Source organism: Panthera leo, chromosome C2, assembly GCF_018350215.1.
Source record: "Panthera leo isolate Ple1 chromosome C2, P.leo_Ple1_pat1.1, whole genome shotgun sequence".
NCBI classification, from domain to species: Eukaryota; Metazoa; Chordata; class Mammalia; order Carnivora; family Felidae; genus Panthera; species Panthera leo.
In genome coordinates, this window is record NC_056687.1 from 81202439 (window position 1) to 81220586 (window position 18148).

Genomic DNA, 18148 nt, shown 5'->3' on the forward strand with positions numbered 1-18148 from the left:
TCTCTCTCTCTCACACACACACACACACACACACACACACACGTGAAGAAAAGGAACTAAAGGAACTCATTTGCAAATAAAATGCTGAATCTCCTGCTTTAGAGTCAAAGAGTGGTAATAGAGATGCTTCATTTGCCAGGAAGGACAGTCATCCTAAAAGTTCAAGGTCACAGTACCTCTGGCCTTCACGGTACATCTGCTTTTCTTCTCCTCAGCACTTCATTCTCCCCCTACCTTCTCCTCTCTTACCCACCTTCCATATCTTCCTCTCCCTCTTTCTTATGCCTCCTGCAATACCTTCTCTGGGTCATGTCAATTACCATCCACAGAAGGCCACTCACCATGTAGCAAAGACAGGATATTCTGAGGTCGCCCCTTTCTAAGGAAACATAAAATCCCCGTAACAGCCGCTGTTTCTTAAGGGCTTTCTGTGTGCTCTCTGTGCAGGGCCTCTGATTGCATCACTTCTACACCTCACCACAACCCTGCCAGTGGGTTACTGTATCTACATTTTCCAGATAAAAGACAGACTCAGAAAAGCTAAGTGACTTCTCCTGAGGTAATGACACTTGTGGGTGCCCAGCAGTAGTATCCGATGTAGGTCTCTGCCCCACAGCTAGTCTCAGGAGCACATTCTTCATGTTGGGTTTACAGAATGCCAGGGAATGAGGCCTCCTGCCTGCTTATTTTTCTGGCAAAGGTCCTTCTGCCTCTACCCCATGTCCGAGCTAAGATCGTGAGGAAAAGCATGGCCCTAGATTATTCTTCAGGTCAGGTATGGTTGGGATCCCTAAGGGCCTGGTGCTTTGAGAGGCCAGGTGGGAATGTGTCCAGGTGAAGATCCTATACGTCACTTAAAGCCTCTTTCCTTACCCACCCTTTGGTGCCCAAGGAAACCCCAGAGCCCCTCCCTTCCCAAAAATCAAGAAACAGCCTTGTGGGGCTCTCCATCTCCCCACCCCCAGGCTATTTTCAGGTTGCCAGGCTTCTAAGTTGGCTTTGAAGCTCTTTCGCCAGGAGCAGTCCTTCATCTGCACAGACCAGACCCAGTGGGAAGCTGAGGCAATCTGCTCAGTGCTTAGCTTTTAAGGCTCTGGGTGCCTGAACCACCAAGGGCACGTGGCCCATTTCCATGGAAATTTGGAGGCAGGAGAGGAGCCCAAGGTGACACGTGACACGCCTTGGCAGGCCAAGTTTGAGAGAGGCCTACCAGCTACCACTCACCTGTCTGGACTGTGGGGACTGAACCTGGCCCCACCACAAGGCAGAGCCCCACTTGTGTCCTCTCCTTCTGAAGAGAGTAAGAAAGTCCCACACCCCCGCCCCCCCTCCACTGCATGTCAACTTCTCCCTAACAGAGTGAGGAGGGACATTTCTTCCTGCTGTTTGCAGAGCTCCTTCACATCCTGTACCTCTTTTGTCCGCAAAATAACTCATGAAGTAGGTTTTATTATTGTGTCTGCTATGGGCAGGGACCTGGGGGGAATTTTGCCTCCCCCCCAGAATTCCTATGTTGAAACCCTAATCCTCTACCTCAGAAGGTGACTGCATTCAGAGACAGGACCTTTAAAGAGGTGACTAAGATGGACTGAGGCAGTTAGGGCAGCCCTAACCTAATCTGACCGGTGTCCTTGAAAGAAGAGGAGGTCTAGACACACAGACAGACATATCGGGGATGCACGTGTTTAGAAGAGAGGCCCCAGGGGAAACCCACTCTGCCAGCACCTTGATCGTAGCTGTCCAGCCAACACAACTGTGAGAAAATAAATGTGTGTTGTTTTAAGCCACCCAGCCCGATGGGCTTGTGTTATGGCAGGCTTAGCAAACAGACTCAGAAAAGACAAATAACCTGCCCTATGTAGACACAGAGATTAAGCTGAAGCTGTTAGCCCCAAACTCAAGACCCTGTAGTGTTTCTCACCATTTCCCTTGAACCCTGGGACTCCTTAGTTGTCTATCAGAAGCCATTTATTAAGTAGTGACAAACTCCTTTTTGCATTTCTAATTAGTCAGACACAGAGCCCTGCCAGGAAGAGCTTCAGATGGGCATTAGCTAACCAGTGTTACCCCACCAAGTGGATAGGAATCCAGCCCAAAGAAATGATACCTAACATCCTAGTTCACCTGTGCTACTATGACCCAGGTAAAGGGATGGCACCCACAGGCTTTATTAGATTATACAGGTACCCCAGGATGTGGGGCAGGCTTCCTTGCCCATATGACAGGATGGTTCAGAAACTCTCTGGGTACCATCATGTAGGATTTCAGCACATCCACTGGGGGTTGCTTGGCTCCCTGGGCTCCCCATTGCAGCTCTCAGACCCGAACCCCGGAGTACTGACTGAAGGGGAAACAAGGTAGGAGTGGGGTTGAGGGTAGCAAGGCATCCCGTTAGGCTGAGGATCTCCCATGCTTCCCTAGGGCACAGCAAGCTAGAAGTCTGAATCATGCCACACACGTATATATATCCTGAGCTTCCCTTGCATTTTCAACGACTGAACTTTCATTAATGTGAGCCAGCAGCCAAGATGAGAATGATCATAAAAATTATGCATTAAGAAAGAGAGGGGAAGGCCTCCTGGGTGACTCCGTCAATTAAGCATCCTACTCTTGATTTCAGCTCAGGTCATGATCTCACAGTCAGATTGAGCCCCGAGTCAGGCTTTGCGCCAGGCATGCATGGAACCTGCTTGGGATTCTCTCTCTCCCTCTGTCCCTCCCCAACTCGTTCTTTCTCTCTCTCCTCTCTCAAAATATTTAAAAGAGAGAGAGAGAAAGAGAGAGAGAGGCAAAAACCAGACTGGGTCAGCATTACCTGATATATGCAGATGAAATAAATTAATTCATGGAAAACCTGTTACCCAGTTCAGTCTAGACAGGTAGTTACTATTATTTTTAATCACTATCTTTTTCTTCTTTCAGGTCAAACTGTCAAGGTCTTTGGCACTAAAGCATGTATCTTATTCAGTCTATTCAACAAACATTTAATTGGGAACCTTCTATATGCCAAGGGCTGGGCTAGTTGCTAGGGTTACAAAGATAAACAAAACAGGAAAACATCCTGGCATTCAACTCTCAGTGGAGTTGGGAGAGTAATATGTTCAGAAACAGTTGTCATTGGGTGAGATCCACTGTCTGAGCATAGGAGAAGGAAGAAGCATGGTGCCTGGCGCATCCCCAGAGGGCAAATAGGAGTTCTCCAAGCAGAGAGACACCTGTGTATGACACAAGGCCAACCAGTAAATGACCTTGCACACCTGACTAAGGAGCCAAGACACCGTTCCTTGGGCTTCCAGAGCCATTGATGCATCTGAAGAAGGGAGTGGACAGATCAGATGTGCCCCTTAGTTCTGAATGTTCTGCCAGCTTTACCTGTCAGTGTTGAGCTCCAGCCCCTCCTCCCAAAAGTGGGCAGGACTAAGGAAAGAAAAGCAAAATGGGGCTGTTGAGATCAAAGAAGTAGGGAAAGGAGCAGAGTGAGGGAAGAGATTGGAGGGAAAAACAGACTGAGTGGGTCGCCCACTTAATCTAAAGTTCACCTGGATTTGAGGTCTCTGTGTGGAGGTGTGAAACCAGAGGACCATTGAAGGTTTTTTAAATGTTTTAGCCTGAATGTGAGGGTTTGGGGACACTTGTACACAGCTCTAAGAGGGTAGATAAACAGACGATTGGGAGTCGTTAGGCTGAATCTGGCAGAAAAGGAAAGTGAAACTAATAGATTTTAGTGCCCACTCTAAAGGGCCAAGCACTTTAACGTCCAACTCTGCCATTTAATCTCATAACCACACTTGAGGTCACTATTATTATTCCTAACTCCTAATTTTCAAATGAAAAAAGCTCTAGATCAAAGTAGTCAGGAAGTAACTTGTTGATATTCTTTTTCACTCTAATTCTCGCATGTATTTTGGGCACTTTTATTGCCTAAGGCTCAGATTCTCAGTCTTGAGCATGCCTCAGAATCTTCCAGAGGGCTTGTTAGAACACAGACCACTGGGCCTAATCCCCGGAGTTTCTGATTCATTAGGTCTGGGGTGGGGCCTGAGGATTTGTGTTTCTGACAAGTTCCTGGTTGACGCGGATGCTGCTGCTGCTACAAGACCACACTTTGAGAACCACCCAACAACCTAGCCCAGTGGTTCCCAAACTGTGCTGCCTTTTGGAATCACCTGGGAATCTTTAAAAACCAACATTGATGCCGGCCTCCCAGGCCCACACATTCTGATTGAACTGGAATAGATGCAATCAGGCCATCATTGTTGATAAAAACTCTCCAGGCAATGTTAACATGCGACAAAGTATGGGAACCATTGACCTAGCCTCACTTCACCTTGACCCTAATGCCCATCTTCTTCAGCTGCCCAGCTGGGGCCACAGGAGGGACTTGTGATCTACTAGCATGGCTCAGAGCACTTCTTTCCATCCCTCCGTCTCCCGCTGTCTCAGAACACCTGCTCCTAGAACTCCTTATGCCTCTCACCCCACTTCTCCCTTTTCCTCCAGTCCTTTGTCTCTAGTCCTGTTCAAACTAGACCCTGTGCAAGAAAGACAGATACCATATGGTTTCACTCTTATGTGGATCCTGAGAAACATAACAGAAACCCATGGGGGAGGGGAAGGAAAAAAAAAAAAAAAAAAAAAGAGGTTAGAGTGGGAGAGAGCCAAAGCATTAGAGACTGTTAAAAAACTGAGAACAAACTGAGGGTTGATGGGGGGTGGGAGGGAGGGCAGGGTGGGAGGGAGGACAGGGTGGGTGATGGGTATTGAGGAGGGCACCTTTTGGGATGAGCACTGGGTGTTGTATGGAAACCAATTTGACAGTAAATTTCATATATTAAAAAAAAAAAAAAAAAAAAAAAAAAAGAACAAACTAGACCCTGTGCTACAGTCAGTATTACAACCATCTCTTACCCACTGCCAATACACCTCCTTGTTCTTTCTTTGACCACGTCTAGCTGGGAAAGTTTGAGGAGAAGGATCTAAACCAAACTTCAGGCATGGGAGTGAAGGGAGGCTTCTTGAAGTTGATGACACTTGAGCTGAGTTTCGATGAACAAGTAGGAGTGGAAGAGGGCATTTCAGGCAGGGGTACGACATGTGTAGAGGCACAAAGGAGGGAAACAGGAGGATTTACCTGGAGAACTACATGTTGTGTATGTCTGGAGCAGGTACTAGCCCACAGGGTCAGGAAATCAAACTGCAGAGGCAGCCTCTTGCCAGAAGGGGATAGGCCTGGGGCATGAAGCCAGGGAGTTTACATCACATTTGCAAGTAGGAAGAGCAGTCAGCTGATACTTTTTTTTAATGACTTTTAAATTATAACATTAATACATACGTAGAGAAGATATGAAAAATGTAGAAAAGAATCAAGTAGAAAATAACAATGACCTTTAATCTAATTATCCAGAACTCACCACTGTTAAGATTTTAGGGGCATTTGTCCTTTTCTCCTATGCACATTCTTACATAACTGAAAGCATGCTGTGCATAAATACATTTATATGTCACCTTCACACTTAACATTATATGCATATTTAATGTTTTTGAGATTTTGTAAATATCTTAATGGTGGCATAAGTCTATTGTCATGGATACCATAGACTTTATTTAACTAGTCTCATACAGATGGAAATAGTAAAGGGTGAGATTTCACTGTTATAAATGATGCCACAATGTTCATATTTGTATGAACTTGGATTCTGTCAATGATTTCTTGTGATCAATACCAAAAAAGAATTTAATGAATCAACAGTATGAAAATTGTAGACTCTTATTGTCAAATTTCTTTCTGAAAAGCTTTTGCCAATTTACACTTTCATTATAGGTGTGAAAGAATGCACATTTCATCTTCTCTTGCCAGCACTTGGTGTTATGATTGGTGCCACTGAAGGATTTTTGGTATGGGGATGACATGAGCAGATCTGCGTTTATAAAATCACATACTGGAGGCTGAGTCTAGTGGGCCAGATTGGAGCTGCTGTTGTTGTCCTTGCTGTGCCTCCTTTGCTTCCACATTCTCCTTTTTCCATTTTCCCATTCTCCATCTTTTTTTTCCTTCTCAGAGAGTGTATGACAAGGCTTTGTTACCAAGAGCGAAGCTGAAAAGCCCAGCTCTGTGGCTGCAACAAACTTGTGACCAGACCAGTGACCCTCTGTTTACAGTTCTGTCATCTAGATAGATAGATAGATAGATAGATAGATAGATAGATAGATAGTAATTCTCCTTAGGTAGAAATATTTTTTTATACTTTTCAGTGAAATTACCAAACGGACTTATTGCTAAATTAATTTCTTTCTGCATTCTGTGACTGTCCAACCCTACATGTGTTCCTCTGTCCCTGGAATATCTTTGCTCCTTCTCCTTCTCAACCCAGCAAATTGCCTGGCATTCATCCTTCAAGACGTGCCTTAAATGTCTGTGACACCTTCCTCCCACACTTAGCCCAGTCAGAATAGGTTACTCGGGCCTCTCTGTCCCTATAGTTCAATTACAACATTTTCTACACCTAACACATTTTCTCCCTCTTGGCCAAGAGTCCTTTAGGAGTAGAACATTTTGTATTCCTGGTGTTTGTCTGGCATTCAGCTGCTACTCAGTAGCTTATGAGTGAGTGAGTGAGTGAGTGAGTGAGTGAGTGAGTGAGTGAATGAATGAATTCCTGTTTTACTAAAGTGCATGGACATTTCATCTTAAATACTAATGAGTTAAAAGTGTAAAGACAATGTGAAGATGATATGAATTGCCAAAACCACATTCAGAATCATGGGTATCAGGTAAAACAGACACCTGGTATACCAGATGTCCTGATCCTGGATTCTAAGTTCTGAACATTAATTGTTCTATGTGCTTAGATGTTGACTTACACTCTATTCTGTTTCATTTTAACTCCAAATTTAATTTGTGCATAAGTATCTCTGTGCTAAAGGAAGTAAAAGGAATTAAGCGATGCCAAAATATCCCAAAGTGTATTCCAAAGAAAACTACCAGAGACTGTTTATAGATATCACACAAAAGAAGAGCCTCATGGTCCCATAAGTTTGGGAAACAACGTTAAATAGATTTCTTTATCTCAGAACGTCCTAGTAGGCATTGTAGGAAGTTTAAAGAAAGATCAACCAGGCAATGGCAGAGAAATAGAAAAGCAATCAAGGCTTTCTTCAGTAGTAGACAGGAGTCATCCTAGCCTCTTTATGCCAGGGAAGATTCAGAGTACAAATTCAAAATCAGAATGGCAAAGTGTATACCGAGATCCTAGCCCCTTACCCTGCATTTATCTCCTTAGTCCCACGTGTGTGTAAGCCTCTGCCCGCCCCCCCACCCACCCACCATGTGGATGAGATCAGCCTTCATTACTTCTCTTCTAGAGCCAGGAAGCAAGGTAATGTGTGGGAAGTGATAGCTGCAAGGTAATGTGTGGGAAGTGATAACAACTTAAAGCCATTCAACAGGAAAATTTGTTAAAAGACCAAGACATTGTAAAAGCTGAAACACTTGAGTCTATTAAGTCCCCTGCTTCTTAGAACATTTTGTTACCAGGGAATGTTTCAAGGAGGGAAAACATTGAACTATAACAGCACTGTCAGATACCAAAGTCTGGTACAAAGAGCAACATTTTACAAGACATCTGTCTTTCTGCCACTAGAGAAACCTCTGAAAAGTTCTGCTGCTTTTTTCTCCTACCCCAGTATAATTCCCCACCCTCCTCACCCCTAGACACACTCCTTGGTTTCTCTCTTCCCTCCTCCTCCTCCTCCTCCTCCTCCTCCTCCTCCTCCTCCTCCTCCCCCTCCCCCCCCCCACCACCACCTCACATTCATAGCCCATGCTGATTTTGCAGACACTGTGTTAAAATGACACAGTAAGCTAAGACTATCCAATGGTTATTTAATGTTCTTTGGTAAGAAGGGAACTAATTACGTGGCTAGAGGTTTAGATACTTGTTGTTTATTGGATCCAAACTCCTTAAGAGAGCCTGCAGCGTTCTCCTAAACAAACACTGCCCTTTCATGGCTTCTTGTTCCAAGCCCACATGAGATGGAGAGTTTAAGGAGACAGTATCTCCACAAGATATGAAAAAAAGGGATAGCAGAGAAGGAGAATGGGAGTATGGACTGAAGTAGAGGGGAAAGCTTACGTGCCTGTGACAGAAAGATGAACCGTCTGTGTATCTGTTGGCAGCTAATGTCCATCGGTGATAATCAGTAGGTTAGACTGTAACAGTGTTGACACATTTGTGGTCAGCTCAGTGGTTTGCTTAACTGTCTTCATTAGCAAAACGTCCATCAAGGGAATGTTTTTAAACAATACCTTCTAAACAAAAAAGTATAGACAAACCTAAACATCTCTTTGGCAATCTTAACAAACACTATTACACAATACCAGCAGGGACCTTAGACAAAAGCCATCTATGCAATAAATAAAAGTGCTGATTTTCTAGTTTGTGGATATTAGTAGGATATTGGTAATTAGCTACAATCTATGAGAAAAGTACCTTCGCCCCGGTAGGGAAAAGAATGGAAGGTTTTAAACAATCTGCCTTTTTATTTTGCTTCTGTTTTAAATACATAAAAATTGTGTTGTAAAAGTGAGGCTTGTTCCCAACGTCAAGCCTTGATCCTGCCATTGCTTTCACAAGAAATCGGGCAGGCACTGCCCAAACCTCAGGAACCCTGAAAAAGACCTCTTCCAGGTGCTGGATCAGAAGTAACTGCCACTGTGGGAGGCCATCAATCCTATGTGACTCTGAGCCTGAGACACATATTTTCTGTCCCGCTTTTTCTACCATGGCCTCAGAATAATTTGGTTGAGGTGAAATATTCTTTTCCTTGGCATAGCTTAGGCACCTGGTGTCCTGAAGGAGGTCACTGATTTCCCCCAAGGATGTCCAAGAAGGTTGGCTCACCACTGGCTTACCACAGGCCAAATCTGAGGTTAATTAATCATCAGTCATCATCAGTAGGGCCATGATGTTATTCAGACATTCAGAGAAAAGAAACTTGAACCAGTTATGGATAAGGACTTTCATCAACATTCCTTCCTATCCTAATCCCAAACCAGTGTGTCTTTAGCTGCACTGGGGGGTTGAAAATCATTTCAGCAATAGCTGGTTCATCATTTATATTACCCTCCATTTGAAGAGGCTTCTTGAAATGCCAGCTTCTTCATCGGATGCATATTAATGTTCCGAATCCAAACCTTTTTTCGCTAGAACTGGGTTTCTGCTCATGAAATGGTACATTTATTGACCTTTGGGGAAATTCCCTATTCAGAATGAGTACGAAAATGCTATTTGGTGGGAGAGGAAGGGTTATTGACAGATGTGAGTTGGTCATCTAAGGTGCAGACATTCTGACCATAACCATACTGAGGAACAGAGAGATATGTATGCCCTGCTTCTGCTTTTCTCACTCTGCAGACCTCAGTGACCAGCTCCTCGAAGTGGTGGGGCTAGAGGGAGCCATGGAGATGGGGCAGATCTACACTGGCCTGAAGAGTGCGGGCAGGAGGCTGGCCCAGTGCTCCTCTGTCACCATCAGGTACGCTTCCTCATTACCCAGCAGCCTCCGAGTCTTCCCACCTCCCTCCGTATTCTTACAAAGACAAGGAAGCCATCTTTGGGTTTCAGTGCGGGGAGAGTGACGGACAGAAGCTCGATAACATTTATAAAGAATGTCTTTAGAGACCATTTCCCAAACTAGGTACAATACAACCATGCAGGACATCAATTAAAGGGTCCACCTCGACCAGTTTGCCATTCTCTTATAATGAATTGGTGAAATTCTCTAAATGCTAATAGAGGATTATGAGGCCTAGAGAACCAGAGGTCCAACTCTTTGCCTTTCTTATCTTCACTAATTAAGATGCTAGATATATGGCAGAGGGCACACTGTGACAAAAACCAGTTTTCTGCTTGCCCTTTCTTGGATAGTGGCCTTAGAAATACTATTTCCTGGGACACCTGGGTGGCTCAGTCGGTTAAGCGGCCGACTTCGGCTCAGGTCATGATCTCGCGGTCCATGAGTTCAAGCCCCGCGTCGGGCTCTGTGCTGACAGCTCAGAGCCTGGAGCCTGTTTCAGATTCTGTGTCTGCCTCTCTCTCTGCCCCTCCCCTGTTCGTGCTCTGTCTCTCTCTGTCTCAAAAATAAATAAACGTTAAAAAAAATTTTTAAATTAGGAATACTATTTCCTGTATACCTTTGTGGAGCCAAACCATCAACATCAGCAAATCTGTCCTAATTGCCTAAGAAGGCGATGCTTCTGTGGGGTGTGGACCCCACAGGTCAGTCACTGCCGGCTCCTGGAAGAAATGGAGTCTAAGAGAGGGGATCCTTGGTTTCAGTTACTTCTGTTTAATCAATAAAATTCATCAGATTCTTCCCCACCTGATTCTTTCAGAAGTCTTTATTCCCTTCCTTTTCCCATCCAGTTTTTCCAGTTCAAATCCTTTAGTGTGCCTTAGGGATCTCCTGGAAAGGCCACAGTATGCAGGCTTCCCAAAGTTATTGGACCACAGACCCCTTTTGTCCCAAAACCTCTTGGGCAAGTACCCTCAGCACACTTTTAGGGAAATGCTGCTCTCTACATCCTTCAGAAAAGACCCTGAGAGCTGGTTCCCTGACATCCTTAGCTCTAAACTCTTTTCTTCATTCCCTCCCTGCGTCTTCTTTGTCTTTTCTATTATTCTCCAAAGCTTAGTTTGTTTTTTTCTCTGGGCTATTGCTGTGCTGGGGCCCTGTTTTCCACACAAATCCCCATACTTCCTTCCCTGTCCACCGTCCATGACTCCAGCACTGAGTAGGTCTAGTCTGTTAGCACATCTAAGACATAACTGACGTAGGCCACAGAGAATGTAACATCTTAGTCCCAGAGGAATCAAAAACGCCATGTATAAGAGGGAGGATCTTTTCTTCATATTCAATAGGCCTATTTCTAGATGGAACAGATGGGGTGAGCCAGGATCCCCATCCTCCTGGGCATTTCCCAGACACCTTCCTCAGCCCCAAGAACCAAAATGCCACTCCCTCCTCTCGTGATTTGTTTTATTATTAGGTTTCTTATTTTTTTTATTATTAAATATTCTCAGGATCAGTGAGAGAATCGTCTACATCAAAACATAGCCTATATCCCTCATTTTGTAACTTCAAGAACAGGGCTGATGCCAAACCCAGGTGAGAGCTTCCTGGCCAGTGGGTGGCAACTGTTGTCTGCTCGCCCAGACCAGAGGCTTCCGAAAGGACTTGCCTTTTCTCCTCGAGGTGATGTAGTACGAATTTACAACTCTTCTACAGAAGGAAGTCAAAAGACCTCATCTCTCTCCTCTTAAGAATCCATATGCCAGAGAAGCTTTGCCCCACGCAAGAAAGCAACACTGTCTTCTCTCCTTCCCTCCTACCCATGAGGACAGTATTCCTGATGACCCCATTTCCCAGCTAAGCCACGTTCATAGTCCGAGCCAGCACAGAGTGTGCTGCTGTTCAAGACATACAAGAGAGGATGGTTAAGAGCAGGGGCAAGGCAAGAACACTCAGACCTGAGCTGTACCTTGTATAGGTTGGAGACGTTACCTCATTGACATGACGCAACTTCTCACTCAACATAGAAACCAGGCCCTTTCCCATTTCGCTTCACTGTGGAGTTTCTGGCACAATCTGCAGGCCCTCCGGCTGGTTGTTGACTGAGGGTCTGCTCAGCAGTGGTGCTGCCATACTTGTTGGCCACTGTTTCCCAGACTTCCGTGGACTTCACTGCTCACCCACGACAGTGTTTCTCAAACTGGAGTCTGAACACCAAAGCAACAGAATCGCCCACGATGCTTATTAAAATGCAGGCCCCTGAGCCTGACCCCAGACGTGCCTAGTCGGAATTCCTGAAGTGGGCTCAGAAATCTGTTTTTAACCAGCCCTCCAACAGAGTCTTAGCGAACCACTCCTAGGTAGGCAGATAAGGTCTTCCCACATCTGTTGCCTTTGTGGGGACCACCCTAATTCTTCACCTCCAGAAGAGGCAAAGCTCACTGTGTTCTCTCGGTTCTTGGTTTTCCAGGACAAGCAAGTTGCTGCCAATGCAAGTGGATGGAGAGCCCTGGATGCAGCCACCTTGCACAGTGAGTTCTGCCAATCATTGAACTAAGGGGGAGAAGTGTTATCCTGGGCCCCATTTGGGTACCGACAGTATGAAATCACTCACTCTCAGAGTTGCAGGGGCTTTGGGATAGTATAGCCTGTCTTCCACTTTATTCATCCACCCATTCAGGTACCTGCTAAGCCTTTATTGAACACCCAAAACAGTTCCAAAACAGAACGAGACACTGTTGGTGTCTTCAGAGAGCTCACACTTGTAGTTGGTGAATTCTAAGACTTCATCTACTGTATCCTTGAGCGTCTCCTCTTGTGTCATTGCAATGGCAGAGAACTTGCCTTGCCACCCCAAAAGGAGACCTGCTTTGTTGAGGAAGAAGCAAAATTGTTACAAAGGGCTTCCTTGTGTAGAAGCGAAATCTGCACCCTTGTGCTGGAACTTCTGCCCAGCCGCTGTGACCACTGGAGGCCCTGGGAGAAGATTCCTACAGGGCACACGCTTCACTACAGGTGCACCTACCTGGAAACCCCACTGCAAGCGGAGACAGCGAGTTCTCACTCACAATAATAATGGCCCCACAGGGACCGTGTGCCCTTCTTTCCTAGCTAAAAACCCAGCTAAAAACTCTATGGTGAAGGGAAACCACCATCCTGGTGTTCAGGGCCAGGGCGTTCACTGGGATATTACATTAATATCACTTTCAGTACTATAACGAATGCTCCAACCTCAAGAGACAAAAATAGTGTTTCTAAGCTCCTCACTGTGGAGTATTCAGACATCTCAAAAACCTGCTATTCTGAGCCCTCAAAACATCTAGTTTTCTTCTACTAGAGAAAGGGTTGCATGAGATTCCTACCAGGCCTGAATTGTAGATGTGTTTCCATCACTCTTTCTTCCATGTGACTTCTACAGATTATAAAACTGGCCCCTGGAGGCAGACTCTAGGGAAGGCAAACTTCTATAAAAGGGTATCAAAAGGAGAAATTTTTCTGCAGAACCTTACCTCAGTCTTCTGGCTTCTATGAAGACTAAGAAAAAGATGAAAACACACTACAGCAAAAACTAATAATAGCTTGCCACTTTGTTAGAATTAGAAAGGATGGAGGAAATTTCTACTACTTATAATTTTGATGGAGCTAAATTGAGAAAAATCTATCCAAACTCCTCTTGTCTTCTAAAAAAAGGCTGGAAGAAATCAAACCCCCTCCCACCTAACTCAGCAATATCTGAAAACTGGACTGCCATTTCTCTTACCGCAAGGACTTGTTTTTGAAATAGCCAAATGCTTCCCCTGTCCCCACCCCCACCCTCTCTCCATGCCACCCTTCAGAGATTTCAACTCATGTGAAAAAAACTGTGACCCAGTGATCTTAAGGTGTACGGTCCATGGACATCCACACATAAAGATGTATCCGTCTGCTCAGGCTGCCGTCACAAAATACCACAGACTGGCAGCTTCGACGACAGAAATGTATTGTCTCATGGCTCTGGAGCTGGAGGTCTAAGACCAAGGTTCTTTGAGCTGGTTCTCTAAGACCAGGTTGCCTTCTGGTGTGACTTTTCTTCCTTACTTGCAGACGGCCTCATATGACATATGTCTATGGCTTTTTCTCTGTGCGTGCACACTCCTGGTGTCTCTTTTTCATATTATAAGGATGCCAGGGACACCTGGGTGCTCAATCAGTTGAGCATCCAACTCTCGATTTCTGCTCAGGCCAAGATCCCTGGGTCATGGGATCGAGCCCCATGTCCGACTCCACACTGAGCATGGAGCTTGCTTAAGATTCTCTCTCCCCCCCTCCTTCTCCCTCTGCCCTTCTCTCTCTCTCTCTCTCTCTCTCTCTCTCTCTCTCTCAAAAAAAAAAAGGACATATATATCTTCTGACTTTATCCTTTATCAAGCATAGAGAAAATAAAAGTAAGGAAATGATATTATTAATTATAGTAAAACCTTGGATTGTAACTCGTTCCGTGAGTGTTCCGCAAGACGAGCAAACATTTCTAATAAATTTTAACATGATAAGCAAGTGATGTCTTGCAATACGAGTGGTACATGACACCGAACATCGCATGATCACAACTGAGCCAGTGGTTCTTGAAATTCGCTTTGATACGTGAGTGCTTTGGATTCTAAGAATGTTTTCAGAACAAATTATGCTCACAAACCAATGTATTACTTGTATATTAATTTTAGAAAAACTAACCTTCCAACATGCCAAAAGCATGAAGTGGAATAAAGAAAGTCACGTTTTATTTGATAAAAGGTACACTCATTTCTGAGATATAATAGTCATAAAATTTTAGGTGTATAATAACAGAATCAAAATATATACTGTGAAAAACAGTATAAATGTATATTCTGAGAAAAATAGATGAATAAGAAGTTGACAGAGAGACAAGTATTGAGAGTCTTTAAAATATTTGTTTCGAGGGATACAGGAGTACTGATGCATAGGAGCACTTGTACCCCAATGTTTATAGCAGCACTCTCAACAATAGCCAAATTGTGGAAAAAGCCTAAATGTCCACCAACTGATGAATGGATAAAGAAATTGTGGTTTATGTACACAATGGAGTACTACGTGGCAATGAGAAAGAATGAAATATGACCCTTTGTAGCAATGTGGATGGAACTGGAAAGTGTTATGCTAAGTGAAATAAGCCGTACAGAGAAAGACAGATACCATATGTTTTCACTCTTATGTGGATCCTGAGAAACTTAACAGAAACCCATGGGGGAGGGGAAGGAAAAAAAGAAAAAAAAAGAGATTAGAGTGGGAGAGAGAGCCAAAGCATAAGAGACTCTTAAAAACTGAGAACAAACTGAGGGTTGATGGGGGGGTGGGAGGGAGGGGAGGGGAGGTGATGGGCATGGAAGAGGGCATCTTTTGGGATGAGCACTGGGTGTTGTATGGAAACTAATTTGACAATAAATTTCATATAATAAAAAAAATTAAAATAAAATAAAATAAAAATAAAATAAAATAAAATAAAATAAAATAAAATATTTGTTTTGGCTTGCCCTTTGAGGTCAAGAAGCAAAAATAAACAAATGTCACTACTCGTGGATGAAATAACTCTGTAGCCTATAAACAAATTAACTATCTCATTTTTCCCCCCAGGATCCAGTGAGTATTTAGTTCACAAAGAAAAAAATCTGTGTAAAATCCAGAAGGAAAAATCATAAAACTTATTTTATTTGACCACAAGGCAACAAAACCAGATATTAGTAATAGAAGCAAACTAATTATTAGTAAAATTATTAGTGAAATCAAATCACTCAGAGATTTTTTTAAATTCTCCTAAAGAATAATAGATTCAAAAGGAGACCAAAACCACCATTATAGGCTGTTTCAAAAATAATAAAAATCAGAAGGTTCTATTCAAAAATTGTACAGTGTAGCCTGAACTATATTTAGAAGTAAATTCAAAGTGTCATATACTTCCATCATTTAAAAAGGAAAGACATGTAATGAATAATTACAATATTAGAAGAACAACAGTAACACAAACTGAGGAGAAGCAGAAGGAAGAAAATAATAAAGATAAAAGTAGAAATGACATATTTAAAAAGCAGGAAAATTGAGAACTAGTTCTTTAAACATGCCAAATGTTTGAAAGCCTGATTTTAAAGAGAAAAACAGAGATCAGAGTTATTAAAATATAAAAATATATAAAATATAAATATAAATGTGATGGTTTATTTTAATTATAAGACAAGACTTATTTAATATATAATCATCTTGATTCTAATAAGCTTGAACATCTCATGAAAATTCTAGGTAACCACTAATAAAAGAGAAAATGTCTTCAAAGAATTACATCCAAAATGATCTTAAAACATGGTCTTAACTGGTGAGTTCTTCCATACTATTAGGAAATAAATATTCGTGTAAACTGTTCCATAGTATAAACAAGACAGAAAGTCACCCAGTCCATTTTGTGAAATTAGGACAGATACAAAAACTGAACAAAAATTTTTATTTGGGTTTTTTTTTTAATGTTTATTTTTGAGGGAAAGACAGAGCACGAGTCGGGGAGGGGCAGAAAGAGACAACAGAATCTGAAGCAGGCTCCAGGCTCTGAGCTGTCAGCACAGCTGATATGGGGCTCAAACTCACAGGGGCTCAAACCCACAGACTGCAAGATCATGACCTTAGCTGAAGTCAGACACCCAACAGACTGAGCCACCCAGGCGCCCCAAAATTTCAATTTTTAAAGAAAAAAAAAACCCTTAGAAAGCTAAAATCAGAAAAATAATCCCTCAAAATAATAAAAAATATTTATCTTAAACTAATAATGAACATTGTACTTACATGTTTACTTAGCCCTTAGTAAGACATCAGAGAATCCTGGACAAGACATTGTGTGCTAATATTGTTTGGAAGTTTTTGTCAATGCAATATAAATGCCACAGAAAGAAATGTAACTATTTGGAAAAGAGTCAAAACTGTCATTATTTGCATATAATATGATTATTCATATGATAATACGAATATGATACTATGCAGATAATATAGAAAGATAATAGAATCAACTGAAAACCCCAAAAATTAAATTATTTCAATGAAGCCACAAGGAAAGATAGACAAAAAGTTAATAGCTTTTATATATTCTAGCAATAACTAATCACAAGAATAGAGTAGAAAAAAATTAAGATATCATAATAGCAACAACCAAAACAAAATATTAAATTGAATTGTAAAAAAAAAGATGAATACTACTATGACTTAATATAAAAAATATATACTTAAATTTAAAAACATCCCATGTTTCTAAACAGGGATCCCAAACAAGATCCCAGTGCAATTATTTTTTTAACTTGACCAAACAATGCAATAGCTAACGTGTTTTATGAAACAGCTATAAGGAAGGACTTCCCACAAGGTATTAAAATAGTTACAGAGCCACAATAATTGGCATGATATTAGACAGATAAATCAGTAATGCCAAAGAGAGCCCTAAGAAACCCCAGTACACATAAAATCTATTAAAAAAAGAAGAAAGATCATAAATTAATTTGAAAGGAATGGACTGTTTAACATAACGGTATCCAAAAAATTGCCTGTTTGGGAAAATGTCATTATTTATACACTGAAACCTCTCACCTCAAACTATACTCCAAAAACAAAAACAGAAAAATTCCAATTAAAAATTATGACTACCTAGGGGGCACATAAATGACTATAATGACACTGTGAGCATAGACTTTAACAAATTTAAAATTCTACAAGTCAAGAATCAATGTAGAAATTTTATTCTTTTTAATTTTTATTTTAGAGAGAGAGCATGCAGTGAGGGAGAGGGACGAAGAGAGAGAATCTGAAGCAGGCTCCACACTCAGTGCAGAGCCCAACCCAGGGCTCAATCCCACGATGCTGGGATCATGACCCAAGCTGAAATCAAGGGTCCGACGCTCAACCAACTAAGCTATCCAGACGCCTCTTCGTGTAGAAATGTTAAAGGCTAAGGACAAGATCTTTTTTAAATGGCTACCTCAGAGAGCAGGTGAATTCCCATAATGTCTAAAGAGCTCTTAGAAACCAGGAGGAAATGCTAACAATGCAATAGTGAACAGACAGCTCACAGAAGTAATACCATGGGCTAACAAAGCTGTGAAATAATATTTAGTATCGTTGGGCGCCTGGGTGGCTCAGTGGGTTGAGCGTCTGACTTCAGCTCAGGTCTTGATCTCGTGGTCTGTGAGTTCGAGTCCCATGTCCATCTCTGTGCTGACTGCTCAGAGCCTGGAGACTGCTTCGGATTCTGTGTCTCCCTCTCTCTCTGCCCCTCCCCCACTCATGCGTGCGCTCTCTCTCTCTCCCTCTCTCTCTCTCTCTCTGTGTCAAAAATAAACGTTGAAAAGACTTTTTTAAAAATTTAGTATCATAAGTTAAGAAAAAAGGAGGAAAGAATTTCACCTTGAAACAGTGAGAAAACCATGCCATGTTTCACTTGTCAAAGGAGCACAATTTGTTGTTGTTTTTTTTAAGATAATATTCATTGCTGTGGAGATGTGGTGTGGCCAGCACACTCAAGGAGTAAGATAAGAGTATAAACTGGAAAGCATTC

General features: G+C 42.5%; 1 protein-coding gene across 1 annotated transcript in view; it reads left to right on the forward strand.

Annotated features, from left to right (window-relative positions):
• Positions 1-18148, forward strand: part of DGKG (diacylglycerol kinase gamma) — a 202365-nt gene that overhangs the window by 178879 nt on the left and 5338 nt on the right. Inside the window, exons 23-24 of the mRNA XM_042955649.1 lie at positions 9414-9534; positions 12041-12101. Of these exons, the coding sequence (XP_042811583.1) occupies positions 9414-9534; positions 12041-12101 (182 nt within the window). The remainder of the gene's footprint in view (positions 1-9413; positions 9535-12040; positions 12102-18148) is intronic.